The sequence below is a fragment of the Pseudorasbora parva genome, chromosome 7 (assembly GCF_024679245.1).
Source record: "Pseudorasbora parva isolate DD20220531a chromosome 7, ASM2467924v1, whole genome shotgun sequence".
In the NCBI taxonomy this organism is placed as follows: domain Eukaryota; kingdom Metazoa; phylum Chordata; class Actinopteri; order Cypriniformes; family Gobionidae; genus Pseudorasbora; species Pseudorasbora parva.
Window position 1 is genome coordinate 15,946,534 of NC_090178.1, and position 19,527 is coordinate 15,966,060.

Consider the following 19,527-nt stretch of genomic DNA (forward strand, 5'->3'; position numbering starts at 1 on the left):
ACACAGGCGTCTCAGATAAGTGAGTGGGTCGGGGGTGGAGCTGAGAGAGGAATGTAATCAACATAACTGGCAACGTTTCCGCAAGCCAGTGCCATACCGCGGTCATGCACACGGATGTCTCACTAACACGAAACTCACGAACAGGAAGGTTTCCTCACAAATAATAGGGGTCGATTCATTCTCACAGCCAATAAGGGGTGCAGGGAGTTGTGTCTTGTTTTGTTTGTTTTGATGCTGATAAATGAAGCATTGAGAACTACCGAGGTGAGATAATGTTCAGTAGACAGAGTCTGTGGTTGAGATTAATAAGTAAATGAAAGTCTTTGCTGAAACCTCAAAAACTTAATGACCCCAATGCCATACTTTCTGGTTAACGTAATGCTCTTTAGGGTTATTTGTCAGGATGACACAGCTAACACTGCAGCCAAAGGTGGAGGAGCTCACTGTGAGAACATCTGGCAAAGCGTCCTGATCACTCTCACACTGAACAATGAACATCAGAGTAGTTGACGGAGAGCAGTGATGCTGTGATGTGACACACACAGGACGTGTACGTACTTGCTCAATAATGTCATTTATTAAATCTTCCAGTTCTCATTTACATACCCTCGTGTTATGCATATTTTGCATTTTTCTTTCTTCTGTGGAATACACAACAAGAATAAAATAAAAAAAAATCTAATCTTCAAGGTCCAGATTTACCAAACAGGGAAAATTAGCATGAGAGCGCAATTCCATAAATGTGCAAATGTGGTTCTACGCGTGATCTACTAATGACCCGCAAATTAATGAACACAGATGCAGCCGAATCATTTCCATAATGACCAACGCAATCTACCCATTAGTGTCTGGTTTAAGACGCACTGAAAATAATGACTTTGTGGTATGGTAAAAAATCTATTACATTAATTCATGTAATTCATACATTGTAAAATCAAGATAAAGTTGGAACTATAGATCTTATGTAAAATGTACACAATTTATTCATGTAATAAATTAACTGAGAAGAAAGAGTAAATTTTATCATATATTTACAAATACTATTTAATGTTTTATAGTCACAGCATACTCACCTAAAAATATTAAGTACATTTTAATCTGAAAAGCAAAGTGCATTTGAATATGCGCACGTTTTTTTTTTTTTTTTTTTTTAAAGATCCGCTTGTTCAGTGGTGGCAGAGACGGTCGTTTTGGGATGTTGCTTTTATGTGGCTGACTTATTCTCAATAAGTTTTGACTTTTAACTGAACGTGTTTTAATTTCAATAACGGTAGCTAAAGCGCCGGCATTATCCACTTGTATAAAGTTGAGACTGGTGGTTAAGTTTGTCAAAAAATAGTGGGTATTAAATGTAGTTAGCAGCGTTCTTGTAGAAAAAGTCACCCAGTCTTTCACCCAGGGTTTAAACTTCAAAATAATTTAAGCTGGCCATGATTAAGTGCTGGCTGCCTGTGTGTGTGTGTGTGTGTGTGTGTCCTCTAGCTAATGTTAGCCTTATTTAAAAGCGTCTAGTCGTTTTTATATCCACTGAAAATTTCACAGCAATTTATTTATTAAAGCTAGTCTGCACCAAAGAAGGAAAGTTTGGATGGCAGTTGAACTTGGATACCAAATAAACATTCATGTTTAATATTCGCAGCAAGTGCATGATGTCAGCCATTTTATTTTAGTGAGCTAACGATATGAATGTCCGGTCACATTTTTAATGAAAATAAAATGTAATATTTTTAAAACCTAACGTTAGACTGCTGTATATATTATATTATATTATATTATATTATATTATATTATATTATATTATATTATATTATATTATATTATATACAGCAAATTCCTCAGTGTTAAATGAACACTGCTGGTGTCCTGTCCATATGAGTCCATTATGAGTCCACACTCAGAGTGTTAAAAGGTAACACCGAATCAGTGTTGGAGTTAATGAGATAATTAAGTGATGATTGAGCATTAATGATGCACACCTGCTGTTAATAAGCTGTTACCTGATGATAAAAGCAGAATCACTACATTTACATTTACAGCATTACCAACTTCACAGATTACTAACATTACTTCATTTCTGTTATACAGCTACATAAGCTCTTATTGAGAATTAATAGGGTTTTTTTATGTCACGATTATGGTGATAAGTGTTTTCTAGTGTAATTAGTCAGTTTGACGACTTTTTAATGTTTCTCTGGTTGCTGTATCTGGGTTTGCTATGGAAAGAAAAGCAAGAGAAAACACAATCAGATGCTGTTGGCTGCTTGATGATCATTGTGTAGTGGCTTAATTCACCAATCTTATGACTGAATATGAGCAATATACTATTAACCTTGTTTTATTCTAGAAAAGATTGAGCATTGTTTTAATCAGAAAAGTTGAATAAGTTTTATAACAGATTGTACACTAAGCACTTTGAACTTCTGCAAGCTTTACTCACACAGACATAAAAATCAGCCTATAAATCTCAACAATGGTGACATGCTCCATGCCACAATGCATTCTAGGTGCATCATGCAAAACTAATCCATGGCTCCCGGAATGCATTGTGGCATGAAGCATGTCACCTTATAAAATTAAATTTACTTGATTACTTTAATTAAATACAACCTGCTAAGTTAAATATAATTAAGTAAAATGTGCTTAATGTCTACATAAATGTTACATTTATAGTTAAGTATATTTTACTTGATCCTGGCAAGTAACGTGTACTTGATATCACAGCAGTCAAATTTACTAAGAAAAATTGAGTGCAAATTGTTATAAAGATTTTATTAAGTAAATCCTACAAGTTGTTTTTATCAGTATGTGCTCCCCTTTTGGGGGGCGGTAAATAATGGAGCAAACACCAGTAAATTGGCGAGGGCAAACCATTGTAAATGACCTTGCTTTATTCATTTAAATTCTCTCCTCCCATACATTCTGCGCCCGAAAGGGAAGCTCATACAAATGCATATGCAATAAGGTCAGCCGCAAAATCAATGCGTGTCTTTATTAATTCCTGAAAGTAGTTTTTTAACGCCAAAAGGGGGTTTGCACTGGCGCAAGATGTTAGCAAATCTAAATCTAGCTATGGTATTCAAAATTGGGGTGAATAAATAATAACATAACATTATTTTTGGGTGAGCTGTACTTTTAATGCGGTCTTATTATCACTAACTGCCAAAGATACACCAAAGATAGCTTTACTAATTAGCACATTGCATGCATTTCATTATAGCATGTACATATATAAAATTCTTGCTGGAAAACACTCCTGTGTTATCAGTCACATTTACACTACGTTTTATGGACTGCATTTAAGTATCATTGCTGATCAACTTATCTACAGATGCTGACTTTTGATTAAGAACAAGATTCAAGTGTGTTTACTTGCTGAAAACTTTAAGAAGCGCAAGCATGGAGTTCCTCTCATGGATGTCTGGAGGGCCAAGAATTTGACCTCGAATAACATCAAGCCAAGGAGCTAAATCGTTTACAGTGAGAGAAGTTGCATGTTACAATATTAGTAAACAATCTACTTTACAATATACAGCAACATTATACTCCATAACTCAAGGACATAAATAGCATATTACATCATGTCCCAGCCATTCCAAACACAAAGCAGCTGCAAATCACATAAATGTAATTCATGACTTTTTGTTCTAATCATTTTCAAGCACAATGTATGGAGGAAACAAGGCGCTGCTCAGTACCTGACAATACCATCCCAACAGTAAAGTGTGGTGGTAACAGCATCTTGCTGTGGGGGTATTTTTCAGCGGCAGGAACTAGGGGACTCGTCAGAGTAGAAGGAAAGCTAAATGCAGCAAAATACAGGAGTTAGCTTTAATGAAAACTTAGTCAAGAGCATTCAAAATCTCAGACTGGGCAGAGGGTTTATCTTCCAACAGGACAATGACCCTAAACATACAGCTAAGACAATGCAAGAGTGGCTTATGGACAACTCAAACCAATCTAACATCTATGGAGAAACCTGAAAATGTCTGTCCACTGACATTCCCCCAACCTGACAGAGCTCGAGAGGATCTGAGGAGAGGAATGGCAGATAATCATCAAATGTAGATGTGCAAAGCTTTTCACATACCCCAAAAGACTTAAGGCTGTAAAGGTGATTTAACACAGAGTTAACGGTTTGAATACTTAATGTACTCATTTCAGTTTTTCCTTTTTGATAAATTTGCAAAGTTGTTTTTTGGCTTTGTCATTATGGTTACGGGAGTGTAGATTGATGTGAAAAAATGAAGGGGGTTGAATACTTCCTCAAGGCACTGTATATATTAATTAATTAGGGTCTCTAGGGGTCAATAAAACGCATCAGAATGTCAGAGTAGTCCATGGAGTTATGTGAAGTACATTTTTATGCCTCAAACCTTGGTGAAGAAAGTCACATCTATTAATATCACCAAGCAAACCAGCTATGACAGATAGAATTGAAGAAAGAATGAAAGGAGGCAACAACGCCCATGCAATAACAGATTACCAGAGAGCTTTAATTAGACTCCTGATACCACACACACCAAAACCTCCAGTGAAATACCACAGTTCGGCCAGTATGTGGGATCACAATGTTCTAACTCTGGTCATCTGAACCTTCACTACCCATTGGCCAGAGCAGATCAGCTCCAAAAGAGAGGCCCACAAATGAAACACGGGATCATACACACGCCACCACCCTTTCCAACACAGCACACACTGAGCACTTTAGTCAACCCACAAGCACACAAAATCAAATCAGCATGAACACAAGAAACTGTAAACACCACATGAGGTTAACCAAAACGCCTAGAACGACTTTTAGTGAAGATAAATATATTTCTAGATCCACACACGCACTTTTGAAAGATCGCGACACGGCTCAACGTGTTCTGACAGCCCAAGCTGGGAGCAGATCCCAGCTGATTTGATCACCGTCAAGACAACACGTCTTGTGTACGAAGCTTTCAGCTGCAGTGTGTGAAGTGCTAATGACAGTTCTCAAAGGGCCGTCACACACTCTGATCTGTGTTTTTATTTTCCCCAGAGCACCGGCAACCACGGATGCCGGACTGTTTGATGTCTCGTGCCGAGAGATGGGAACCAGCATTCTTTCAACTTCTATCCAGGTGGGTGTGTAGGATCTCTTAATTGGCTACCAATGCAGCTGTCTCGTCTGACACGCCGCTCGACACATCAGCGGCGTAAGTTACAAACATCTGATGTTTGTTTGTACACTCGCTTGCACCGCTGGAGTCAAGAAAGAGGCCCTATGACTTTGCGAAAGGAGAATTCTGTTTCCTAAAGTGCTATGGCATTGCTTTACTATACATTTTGCATGGATAAAAGCCTGGTTCACATTTGATAAAAAGTACAATAATAAAAAATAAGCCAATATATGACTTAATATACATGTAAAATAACATGTAAAACATTGATAATTAAGCATTTCTGGTCACCGCAGACTCTCAAAAATGGTGGAATTGTGGATAGTGGATTTTGAATGCAAATTCCAATTTTTTTTTTTTTAAATCATTTTGATAATCTTTTTAAAATCTTTTAAAAATTGTGGGTAAAATGCAGTGGCAGAAATCAAAAATACTAGTCTAAATTTTCAAAAACAACAACAACAAAAAAAAAATATATATATATAATTATATATATATAATAACCTCATCATCTCAAACCAAGATTAAGTCAGAATATCCACATTCTTGCATATTATTGCAAAGCAAACTAAAAATGTAGCATTAGACTAACACATCTCATACGTCAATACATTTTCAATACATTTTCTCGCACCCATGTTTCTTCGCACCCATGTTTCTTTAGTACCTTACATTATTAGTGCCCTTTATTTATTATTTATGGTAAATCTAGGTCTGTGTGTATCTGGTAGACTGTACTAAAAAAATTAGTATCCTTTTTTGGGTACCTTACATTATTAGTGCCCTTTATTTATTATTTATGGTAAATCTAGGTCTGTGTGTCCAAAACGCAACAGGAGCCGTGCTAACATGACATGGCTTGCTTAACTTTTTTTTTTTCTCGGTCTTTCGAAAATAGTTCAAAAAGACCTTCCTTGCTGTGCATCTCATGAGTATTCATATGTGATTTTAAGTGGAAACCACAAGTAGGCTACATTTACTTGCGTTTCCATAGACATTCCTGAAACGTACAATATTGACAGCACTAAAACACAAATTATTTAAGTGTGAACAACGTTATAGACATACAAATGTGTATGAATTCTTATTTATGAATATTAAAATATTGCCATTCATATTTTGACTCTATTGTATTCATTTTTGCAGTTTAGTCGTATCCTGTGACTTACAATAGAACCATAAAACACACCAAAAAGGAGGCATGTCCCAATACTTTTGGCAATATAGTGTATATTTTTCTTAATGCTATATTGTTGTTATATTATATGCAAAAAAAAATTCCATTACATTTTATATTCTTTTTATATACTTTATATGTTTGGGGTAGGGCTAAGGGATCTAAAATGTATCTAAATAGTAAAAGAGCAATTATACAAACATCTATGATTTAAATGAGGGTTAGGGTTAAATCTTTTTTTTTTTTTTTTTTAAATGAAGTGTCATAATTTCATTATGACACTTCATTATGACACATTCAAATGATCTATCCAAACTTACAAAACTGTACGTTTTGAACCTGTAAAGGTTACGTATTAATACCTACATATTAATAATGAGACCAGACTGTGCTGTCTCAGAACACACTAGACAGAACTGATATCAATAAAACAGAGTCAAATCCAGCCTAAAGGAACTTTATCCCGAGTGCTTTGGCACCTTTTGACTAAGCTTCCCACTTCCTCTTACTTTCCCACCTCAGACATATTGACAAGAGCTGTGTGATACTGAGAGAGACAGAGAGATTGAGTTTACAAAGACTTCAAGATGACTCTTGATGGTTAGCAGCTTTTTGGCCCTCATACGCTATTCTGAACATACCCAGAACAGTTGAGCTTCAAGAGGAGTCGGACACTCATCGGACCTTAGGTTAGGACTGAATGCTGGAGCTGCTTTCAGGTTATAAAAACAACTGCAGTTTGAAATATTATCTACAGATATTGCAGGGAAGTCTTATAAGGGAAACATCACGACTTTTACTGGACTATCCTACACCACAAAACCATTAAAGTGGGTCTAACTGCAATACATTTTTTTTCTTCATGAAACTAATTTTACATCAAGTACCAAAATGACTAAATTAAGCATGAAATTAGCAAGTCAGCCAGTGAGTGGAACAGATTAGGCCTACCAGATGAAATTAGACAGGTAACTACTTATAAGGCTTTTACTAAACAGTTAAAATGGCTGATTGATAAATATATCTGTCAACTCTAAAGACTTGAACCTGTCTGTCTTTCTCAAAAAAAAAATGGTTTTGTAGATTTTTTTATAGGCTGTATGTCTTATGCCCTTTACGGTTGTTTTAGCTGTATGTTTTCGTGTATTTGTCATTTGCAAGTAACATATAAGAACAAAATGACATATAGTGGATAATAGTATTGGCCTAATGTATAATGAACTGACGAAAACAATGTCGCGCTGTTGACGCTCGCGCAGCCTCTCGAGGAGGAATCACAACGCATGATGATCGCCACCGCTCACACAGAGAAACTGCGGTAAACCGTGGGTAAACCAAGCCTGCAGTCTCCCTCTCATTTACTGAAGCTTTCGCGCCTCGATCGCCCCCCGGTGACCGGTCCCAGTATAGCCGCCCCTCAGTGGTTTCTAATGGACGCGAGGCAAACTAAATAATAAAATTACACTTCAAAATGTTTCCCCCAAAGTTAGTTTATGTCACTGAAGGCAGTTATCATCACGATGATTTCATTTCAGGTGTTCGTTTTAAAAATAAGTTTAGTTTGAGTTAGTTATTTGATGCTATAAAAACGGGGGGTGTGACGTCATGATTGACAGCTGAGACTGACGGCTTCTCTGAGTGAAGTTGTCACTGAGGCACTAACGGACTTTTTTCGAAATTTTTGGGAGCAGATTAGAGCTTTAGCTTTAATTCCTACATTTCCATAACTGTTTATTTCACACCAACATAATTCATTGTTCTGCATCTGCGAGAGAGTGGGCGGGCTTTTGATATCGCAGCTGTACTTCCTGCTCTACTTCCTGCGCTCTACTGCGGTCCCGAAATCGCTACTGCGCAGACTCGGTCCCAAGATGTCCGCGCCGTGCAAGGCCGTCTGAAAGCTTCAAATCTGCCAAGCGGAAACGGATGATGTCGAGTCGTCCATATTTTTTTACGGTCTATGCGGTAAACATTCAAAATGTAAACAATTTTAAATAACACATGATACAATTAAACAAATGTATCATACCAAGACCAAGATACCATCGTATCAAACATCACTCAACCAAGAGTGGTGTTTTCTTGAATACAATCACGACTAAAAATAACACTGATTATATGACAGTCAGTTCCATAAACAAGCCACTTACATTTAAGATGCAATATTGAGTGTTTTTGTTCTATTTCAGAAGTGAAAAGAGTTCCAAACAAAGATTCTAAGCAACAGAGTTCCAAACAGCAGCACCAACGCGTCTCACAGCAAGTCAGCAACAGTGTACGTAACTGAATGATTCATTGATTCAATGACTCGGTTGAATCAAAGATTCAATAACCTGTTCATAAACGATTGCCTTATTCTTGAATGAATCAGCCGTTAGAATGAATCGTTTGAATAAATAACTCAATGACTCACTCATTAAGACTCTCTGCTGCCACCTACTGGTTTCATGTTTAAACACACTTTCTAAAAATTCTAATTTATCCAGAAATACAAATCTCATAACATTATTTAATGCAGTTTTTATTTTTCAGTGTAAATTATTTAATTTGATTGGTAACAGCCCTATAGTGTCTTATTTTAATTGAATGTATAGATCAAATTTAAGAATATAAGATAAGATTAGTGCCCTTTAAAAAAGTAAACATATCCACATGTATGCAGATTTCAATATGCCAAAGCTGATTGAACACTGATGGGGATATTGCTTCAGAATATATTATATTTCCATCGCAAAAAAACATTTTTTCCAAATAAGCAAATTTTTTACTCATCCGAAGGATAAGCACATGATCATTCTTAATGTTCAGCCCTGCAATGAATCGTGTTAAAATGTTTTTTTTCCAATGAATTATCAGTAGAATTTTCAAATAAAATTATTTTCTGTTGAAGTCTGCAACTAAAAATGAAAAAGAGGCATTGTTGTCACCTTTGTGTGCTATATCGCAAGTCATTTGAAGACATATTATAGCTTTGAGTGAGGAACAGACTGTTAAAGTGCCCCATTATGATGTTATTTCCTTTCATGCAGTGTGCAGTATAGCTCTTTGTGAATGTAAAATATCTGCAAAGTTTTAAAGATCAAAGTGCACAACAAATAAACTTATTGGGCCAGATTTACTAACAGCTTGCACCAGCGCAAAACCCTCTTTTGGCGAGATCAGGATTTACTAAAGACGCTCAGTGATAAATTAGCGCTGAAAAAAGGCTTGGACACAGCTATATTTGTGGCTGAACTTGTTGCATATACATTTGTAGGAGTTTCCTTTTCAGATGCATAATTTATGGGAGGAGAGTATTTTAAATGAATCGTGCAGGGTGTTTTACAAAGGTTTGCTAATCAATTTACGGGTATTTGAGCCATTATTTACCGCCCCAAAACATAAAAACTAATTTGCACTGCTCTTGGTAGACTGCATTGGTCATTATGCAAATGATCCAGCTTTGTGTTCTTTAATTGGGTTGTGCATCGTCAGTAGATCACGCGCAGAACTTTCCACTCTCACTGGCGCTTTTTTGGACTAGCGCTCTCACGCTAATTTGACCTGTTTTATAAATCTGGCACTTAGTCTCCTAAAAGAATGAATCGACTATGAACTGCCGAAATGATAGCCTAGAAATCTAGACGCACCCTAGCGGCAGCAAATCTAATCAGCCCGCGAGTGTCGTCTAGCAACTCTCAATACCCTTCTGAGCTGTAAACGCCAAACTCTTACCTGGCCAATCACATCATGTATAGAGTCGGTGGGCGGGGCCATAATGACGAGGGCCGAGTTGCGTTTGCGTGCTTCTAGTAAACACAGAAACTGGCGAACGACGGTCTTTCGAATCAGCTCTGACCGCGACTCTGGAAGACTTGGAGTTAAGCTTTTCTCTGAGAAAAGAACAAAGAAAGGCACTGAAGTCATTCTTAAAAAGGGAAGATGTGTTCAGAGTTTTGCCGACCGGATACGGCGAATGTTTAATCTATCAACAAGCTCTGTTTCACCTTCGTTGCTCTGGTTGGTGTAGCGCTATCCAATTGTGCAGAGGGAGTTTGAAAGACAACCGTTTATCCCGCCCCTCGGATTGAGCTATGGTGAGTTTCCAGACCAAACATCTTGATGTGGGTCTGGCTTGTCAGGCTACCGAAATGAGTCATCAGCCATTCCAGATGCACTTCCTGTTACAAACCTACCTAGGTTTGACTGGGCTCTCTGACCAGTAGGCACGCAGAAACTAAGAGTTTAGAGAGACCGGATCATTGATCGAGCCGTTTCAGACACTGTGACAAAAGAGGTGATTCTGCAATATTCAGAAAATAAAGAAAATTGGACCTTGGATGTGTGTAAACCTATTGTAGGTCAGGACCCAATACAATACCATAATAGGGGCACTTTAAGATGATCATAATAGTACTCGATATAAGACAAGTGACATTAACATATGAGAGTATTGACTATAGAGTGGATTCCAGCACCTTCCCTAAAAGCTTTTTAAACTGTACCATGTTTTGCACTACAGCAGGGACATGAAGAAAACTAAAGTTAAAAAATATGAATTATGGATCCGTCTTCAAATCATTAGAAATACTAGCCTGCTTTTCACCCGGTGATTAGACATTTCTACAGCAATGAGAAGGAGACATAAATCAAACTGTAGTCTAACTATGGAAAAGAAGACGACAGATGTATTGTAAAAAAACAACACTTTGAAATAAATACCGTGACCTGTTACTAGCCTTGTCACTGCCTCAGAAATGGTTTGCATGCTCTGGATGCCTGAGTTATTCGAGCCCAGGGGGGGTTCTGCCGACTGAAAATGAGATCCCACCCCAGAGGCTCCCCTAGATATGGCAGGCCTGTACACAAGGGCAATTCCTCCACTGGCTCAGTTAGTCAATCAGGCTGAGAGACAGAGAGAGCGAGGGAGTGGGTCGTGTGGGGGGCTGCCATTTTGGGCAGCAAGCCTTGGATGCGATTCAGTGAATATAAAATATATAAGATATTATATATACATAAGGAATATAGAATAAGATACTACTGGAAGCCATATACTATAATAACATTCCACAGGGAAAAAAACACACATATGAAATCAATCTCAGTTGTTTCTCCTAGACAGCAATGAGATTAAACGGAGAGCAAATTAAGTCTCCTGCTCCCTAGGTTTTCCTCCTGAAAAAAAAAAACTATATCTTAGTAATTTTGCATCTGTCTGCTCTGTTTTCAAATTCAGAATCAAAACGTAACGTTCAATATGAACTGAAACATCTATCACTAAATAAAAGATAAAATAAAAATAAACTGATATTTTAAGCTGTGATTAGTAATGTACATCTATGTCAATCATTAATTATTGTATTATTTTATATCTCCTAAAAGCTTTTTACACAATTCAAAAATGACAAGACTTCTGAGCTGTGAAAGATAAGCAGATGAGAATGCCCACATGAAATATGTAAATGTTTTTGCATTTTCTCAACTGTTTTCGAGAGAAAATATGTGGAATACTGCAAGACGACAAAAACATGTAGAGTTCTACTACTTATTTGTAGATGAAAACATAATGGCCGGGGGATGTATACTACATGCACAGGTTTCGTGTGGGTCTGCGAATGGGCAATACAATTTAAATCTGGGCACAGACAAGCTGGCCAAAATCATACAGATCTTAGTTGGAATTAAATTCCTAATTTATCCCTTAAAACCTTGCTCCATGTGTGAGCAGAATTGAGTTGGATTGTATTCACTTTCTCTCTGTAGCATTAGATTACAATCAGAGACATAATGAGGGGCTCTGAAATGCAATTATTTTAAATGGTATTGTAAAATTCTCTGTCCTGAGGGTTAATACTCCATGATATCGAATCATGGAAAGGAAAAGTAATGAACTGGCTCACAGACATGACTCTCCGCCCTCTGGTTTCTACCAACACACACAGAATAGCAGATGCATAATGAAAGAACATAAACATGATGACGACGCATTCACCTAAGGCCTTTATTAATAATTCATGATTCATATTCAAGTCTTTTATGAAAACGCCCCGGTACATTTAAAAAAAAAAAATTCTCTGTAAATGTAACACTCCTCCAAACTGACCTTTTCACCTCTTATAAAAAGACGTTAAAATCTAGATGTTTGTTTCTAAGCTGTGATGTGGCAAACATTATGCATCTGCATCTTGACAACATGCCATTCCTCAATTATCAGATACTTTAATTAACAAAAAAACTGTGAGCACAGCAAGCTGAATACTAGAAGGGCTCGTTTTCATGGCTGAGGTTTGGGATTCTGCTGAGGCCACGCTTTCTCCTTTATAGTCTAACCCCATTGTACCTTCGGCCTCAAAACCCTGCCAATCTTCCATGGGGAATCACACAAGAAGATCTCCGAAATGTCAGCCTGACAGAAGCACTTTTCACTGCCCTTCCCGCCACTGCAGCAGAGTCACTGGAGGACGGAAAGGGTCACTAACTGTGTGTGCATGTGCGCGAAATGTGTGCGTATGCATGCACGCAGCTGTAAGCTTTAGATCGTGACACTAGGGTGGCAGATTTGCATGCATGGCATCTAAATCATTGTGGTGTTATGTATAAAAAAAAATGCAAAGAGTGTTTGTGAACACTTTTTTCTGCTGAGCTCCGGAAGTGAGCCCCAAGGCGAACCCCTTTGACCTTTCCAAAATGTTACTGCCCATTTGGCACAGCAGCCGCAGCTAATAAAACTTTTATAATCATGAATTTTTTATTCCAATCCCACTCCAGGCCTTGGGCTAACCTGGACCGTGGTAGCCCGAGACCCTGAGAGGGATTGAGAGATGTTGTGGCTTGAGGTTTCATCATTCTACCCCCTGAGTTTTTGACATGTTACCATCTGGAGCATTATAAGTGGGACATGCATTTTTGTATTGTTATTTTTATGAAAGTAATGTTTTTCTTCCCCGTCCCAAAAAAAATCAAAATGAATTCTGTGGACTTGCAGCAGCCCAGTATTGAACTCATCTGTGTATCAAGCGTGCCCCAAGAGTCCTGAAAAGTGAAGCCAAAGCGCCTCGATCGCTCCCAGGTGGCTGGATGCAGTATAGGTCATAAACCCCGCCCTCTCCATGGAATGTAATGGGACGTGACACAAACTAAATAATCAAATTACAATTTTTCCCCAAAGATGGTTTCTGTCATTTTAGGCAGTTTTTAATCACGCTGATGTTAGATCAAGTGTTTGTTCTTTAAATAAGTTTGTAAATAAGTTACAACAAATAAGTTATTTAATCCTATAAACACTGGGGTGTGAAGTCATTGACAGTTGAGTGGAGTCAGCCAACTGACTGAGATTGGAGCTTTTCTACAAATCTACATTTTATACATTTCTATAATGTGTATTTCACACTTACATTATTCTTCTGCAATATACCGTATTAAAGGTGTCATGAACTGGCTTTTTTATTTTTTATACTGTTGTCTGAGGTCAACTTATAACGTTTGTGTGGTTTTTACATTCAAAAACAACATAACTTATATGTAATAGGTTATTTTCTACACTGGTTTTGAGGCTCTCTCCTGAACGTTAGGTTTTGATGGGCGTGCCGCACTGGAGACTTGGAAGTAAACGCCCACGGCTAGGATTGGATAAGATTTGCATATTTAATGAGCTTCAGCTCCCGTCATATCTACGCCCCTGTCAGTTCAGTTCACATGAGGGAGGGGTTGTTTTGAAAGTGGCAGCCAGAATGATTCTCTCGATCACAAGGCTCGCAAACGGCTTCGTCTTTATCAAACAAACACAATGATTGATTTCTCATCCACCCGCGATTGATTGGAATATTATTTTTGTATTACTTGTTCTGCATGATCGGTGGTTATAAGTGCAAACAGCGCACGCGCGCACACACACACAGACACAAACACACACGTGCACAGGAATATCCAATATAGAAGACACAACATTGTGTCTGCAAATCCAGCGCGATCGAAGTCTTGTTTATAAACGATTCCGCAGTTAAATGAAGCGATTGCGAACATGCGTACGTCTTCTCCATGTGAGCTGGAACTTCATTAAAAATAAATGAAGGAAAGAAGGAAGCTTAGGCAGCGACTGTGTTCTTTCACAATATCTTGCTATCTTCTGCATGTTTATTGTTGCTGGCTAGCGTAATCCTAGCAGCTCCATGAGTCAGTGGGCGGGACTCATGAATTACACATGCTTATTATTCTGTAGAGGTGGTGTTTCGTCGCTTGATGACGTCAATATGCGAACACGATCGTTTTCTGGGCCTGGTGTCTTTAAAAGCTTTTCTTTGGCTAACAAGGACGTTTTCAACTTGCAGGATATTCTTGTATTACCATGAACTTTTATATATCAAAAGCTCAAAGGAAAGTTGATTTCTCAATTCATCACCCCTTTAATGACTCTACAGGAGTGTGGGTGGGACCTTGATATCACGACTCCACTTCGCGCTCACTACTGCACTGACTCGGGAATCAAAATGTCAGCGCCATATTGGAACATGAGAGTGAATGTGCGTCATCTATCTTTTTTTACAGGCTATGTGTAGGGTCAACAAGAAAAAGCAGTCCTTGCTCTAAGTGTTGCTTGGAAACCGCTGACCCCTTAGATCAATATTCTCATGGCCAACTTTGCATGGGTGAAATTAGGAAATAGTCACAGAAAGTCATGGCGCTGGAGTAAAACAAAGGATTTACATCTGCATGAGTCATCAGAGCAGAAGATTATGCAAGCTGCCCCCTGGTTCTTGTACAGCATTTCATAATGACCTCCCTACACACTAATGATGCTGACTTGCCATCGCCATTTATGGGGCCATATTCTTCTCTGTAACTAAGCACTGCGCCTTTTTTCTTTTGACGTTTCCCCGCGGCCTTCTTTTCATGCATTTACATGATTGCATGAGTTATTGTATGTGGGCACCTGTGTCACTGCAACTATAAATAGGTGTAGAGCGACTGCTCATATAGGACGACATTCCTGTTCAGACAAAGAGGATAACAGGCAGTGACAGATAGGGCACATAGGGAAAAGACACTTACGGTTGGCAGAGTTTGATGAGGTCCTGGTCAGTGGTGCCAGGCGGAAGGCCCCGGATGTACAGGTTGGTTTTACTGAGCTGCTCCGCTGCACTGTGGCTGCTGCTGTTGGTGCTGGGGCTGGGCGGAGCCATGGGAGGAGGGGGCGGGGCATATGACTGCTGCAAGACAGAGAAAGGCAGAAGTTGTTATTAAAAATGTATATGATTATATGAGATTACTGTAATATTCACTTTTGAACAGCAAGGTCACATGATTTAGGAAGAAGAAGATAAAAAAGGACTATCAAAGGCTGCATTTACACTGCAGGTCTTGATGCACAATTCCGATTTGGTGACTATATCTGATTTTTTTGACGACCCGCTTACATCATCTTTTCAAAAGCGACCCGTATCTGATATTTGCATTTACACTGTACACTGGGAAAACAGCCCAAGATGTTCTTAACCGGTGAAAGGAAGTAAAACAGCGCGATGTGCAATGGACGCAGACAGAATGATTGCACCATGTTTTGCTGTCTGCACTGTTCCACACATCTTTAAACAGGGTTGCCAGGTTTTCACAACAAAACCCGTCCAATTGCAGCTCAAAACTGTGTTAAAGTAGCCCAATGCCGCATGAAAACCGCAGACTTGGCAACACTGGATCGCAGTTTGTGTTCACCTGAGTTGACGTCATACGCCTCCGTCCTTTTTTCAATGGCGTACGACTCGCATTTACTGGGGAATATCCGATCTGACCGCTTACATGGCAGACGCTAATGCATGCATCCGAATCATATCGGATTTATTACCTCATATGAGTGAGGCCTGAATCCGATCTGAGGATATCGGAATTCATGCGTTTTTTTACTGCTTACACGTTCACATGTCATATCCGATCTGTGCCACATGACAGGAAAAAAATTGGGTCACTTGAACCATGGGGCTTCACGTGCTATTGGAAATGTCCTACTTCCCATTTCTGAAGTCGTGATTACAATCTCATCGCATTTGAATTTTGACGTTAGAGGGCGTTCATGTCTCATTTTTAACTAGGAAACTTACGACGACAATTCCGATAGCACGTGAAGGCAGCGTGAAGTCTGACCTCGTGCTCACAGCTGATTGGTCTAAAGGACGCGCGGTGCAGCTGCAGTTTCGACGCTTCCAGTATGGATTTAAAGGGATCCCCTGGTGTTGAGACTTGTATGGCTTAATGTAACATAAATGATGTCTCTTACTGAATTATGTAGTAGAAAACCCATGAAAGATCTACGTTATTTTAAAAATCGATTTTATATTTGGACCATGGGCGGCGCCATTTTGTTTGCGTTCTAGGTTGATGACGTAGAGTGGTTGAACTCCTCAATCAGCTGGCGTTACCCGTAGCTATTTTTACCACAATGCAACTCGAAAATTGTTTCAGAGTTAAACAAAACCAATGAATTCCTTTGTAATTATACTTAAAACACACTCAAACATACATGTGCACACAAACTCACCTACACAAGTCACAAACAGATCGGCGGGCGCGCACACGACAGGCTCTGTTTCAATCGAGATGTTGGGCTGCTCAGTCTCCACGACAGGGGCTGAATCTGAAATCGACCCTATACCCTTAAATAGGGCATTATTTGAAGGGATGGACATTTGTAGTGTTGTCCGACACCATAGTGGACATGTTCGAGTGCAGTCATTCAGTCTCACGTTCCACCGCAATAACGAGTAAAGCCGATTTACAAACAGCTGTCCGACTTCACGGACTCAAACATACATGTGCACACAAACTCTCTCTCTCACACAGACTCACACATACCCCAACAGATCGGCGCGAACACACACACACACACACACACACACCCCAACAGATCGGCGCGAACACACACACACACACGCACGCACTGCGTGCGCGCATACATAACCCTCAATCTATTCCCTGTGTTGATATCCTAGATAGACTGTTGATAGTAGATTAACTGTATGCCTAATGTGACCAGCAGAGGGAAATATCTAGGTAGGACGATGGGATAAAGTAACGTGAGGAAGAGAGGCAGGATGTTTTGGTGATGATGCATGCGATTGAGACAGAGCAGTCTGTCGCTGACCTAGGTGTGTGTGTGCGCGCCCGCCGATCTGTTTGTGACTTGTGTAGGTGAGTTTGTGTGCACATGTATGTTTGAGTGTGTTTTAAGTATAATTACAAAGCAATTCATTTGTTTTGTTTAACTCTGAAACAATTTTCGAGTTGCGTTGTGGTAAAAATAGCAACGGGTAACGCCAGCTGATTGAGGAGTTCAACCACTCTACGTCATCAACCTAGAACGCAAACAAAATGGCGCCGCCCATGGTCCAAATATAAAATCGATTTTTTAAATAACGTAGATCTTTCATGGGTTTTCTACCACATAATTCAGTAAGAGACATCATTTATGTTATATTAAGCCATACAAGTCTCAACACCATGGGATCCCTTTAACCTTACTATGCCAACTTAATCATCGTCAGCAAGGTACAGCACAACTTACTGAACCGATTATATTTATGTCCCTCACATGATGTTTTAATTTAAATATGGCGTCTGCAGCATATGAACGGTATAGCTACACCGAACGTTCAATATTTTATGACAGACACGACAGTCAGATATAGAAACATCACTGTGACAGTTAGACTGTGGCATAAGAGGTGCTATTTATGTGTGTGGTGTGTGTGGTGTGTGTGCTTACGCTTACCAAGTGATGTCTATGTAATGGACTGTGTGTGCGTCTCCCCGCTCTTTCTCTCTGTGATAATCATTAGCTGTCAGTTGTGCTGTACACTGGCAAGTCTCCCCTGGCATTAATCTATTACCTGCACTTCCCCACAGCCTGCAATTTCCTCCAGACAGACAGACAGACAGACAGACAGGCAGGCCTATCGCGGCTAGAATAGATTCTGCATTCATATAATTCACACACCCCTGTGCCTCAGGCTACAGTTATGAATGAACCCATTGAATTCTCAGGAATACAACACACAGAGACAGGGAACAGAAGACGTTCAAGTGCCATCAAAACATACTGTGCGCATGTGCATATAGGGAAACATAAACCTCATGTTTACACAGAATAAAACAGGGGATAGGCATATTGCATGAACAATTACATAAGTGTAACTGAAAGTTAAAGAATGTTCAGTTGTTCAAGTATTGTAATGCTTTTAAGCAAATGCTTCATTTTTGCAAGTTTAGTAAAATGTTCTAACATGCATCTCTTTATGTCCTCTCTTGTGTTCATATCTATAAAAATACCTTAAAAGCGACTTTAATGTTTATGCCTGGAAAGTTCTATTCGTTCTACTGAATCGGTTTCTTTATAAACGGCCCCCACCATGTACGTTTCATTGAAAAGACTGATTTGTTCCAGTAAATCGGTTTGTACTGAACAGTCCTTTCACTCATGGGCTGCATCCGAAATCACATACGGTACTTCCCTACTATATAGTAAGCAAAAAACGAATGTGTCAAGAGTAGTCTGTCCGAATTCACAGTACTCATAAAAGAGTAGGCAAAAGGTACCCGGAAGACCTACTTCTTCTGGCGAGATGTGCAAGTGAAGTGTGCATATGATAGACACTTTCCCATGAGGCAACGAGAGAGAATTTGTGAATGGCAGTGAAGCGACGCAGGTATGTCACAGGATCATGACAACATGGCAAATGTAGTATGTCTGGATTATACAGCTCCTTCTAAAAAATTAGCATATTGTGATAAAGTTTATTATTTTCCATAATGTAATGATAAAAATTTAACTTTCATATTTATTTATTTTAGATATTTTTTTAGACATATTTTAGATTCATTGCACACCAACTGAAATATTTCAGGTCTTTTATTGTTTTAATACTGATGATTTTAGCATACAGCTCATGAAATCTAAAAAAATTAGCATATTTCATCCGATAAAAAAAAAGTGTTTTTAATACAAAAAAAGTCAACCTTCAAATAATTATGTTCAGTTATGCACTCAATACTTGGTCGGGAATCCTTTTGCAGAAATGACTACTTCAATGCGGCGTGGCATGGAGGCGATCAGCCTGTGGCACTGCTGAGGTGTTATGGAGGCCCAGGATGCTTCGATAGCGACCTTAAGCTCATCCAGAGTGTTGGGTCTTGCGTCTCTCAACTTTCTCTTCACAATATCCCACAGATTCTCTATGGGGT

At 39.0% G+C, this 19,527-nt stretch overlaps 1 protein-coding gene across 3 annotated transcripts in view; it reads right to left on the reverse strand.

The window, feature by feature from the left end:
- rbms3 (RNA binding motif, single stranded interacting protein) overlaps positions 1-19,527 on the reverse strand; it is a 187,225-nt gene that overhangs the window by 126,341 nt on the left and 41,357 nt on the right. The window contains exons 1-2 of one of the 3 annotated variants that reach the window (XM_067448292.1): positions 18,059-18,079; positions 15,349-15,506 (exon numbers count right to left, since the gene is read on the reverse strand). In XM_067448292.1, the coding sequence (XP_067304393.1) occupies positions 15,349-15,479 (131 nt within the window). In that variant the 5' untranslated portion in view covers positions 15,480-15,506; positions 18,059-18,079. Of the gene's footprint in view, positions 1-8,471; positions 8,562-15,348; positions 15,507-18,058; positions 18,080-19,527 lie in introns of those variants that run through there. The other 2 variants (XM_067448291.1, XM_067448294.1) reach the window with 2 other exon arrangements.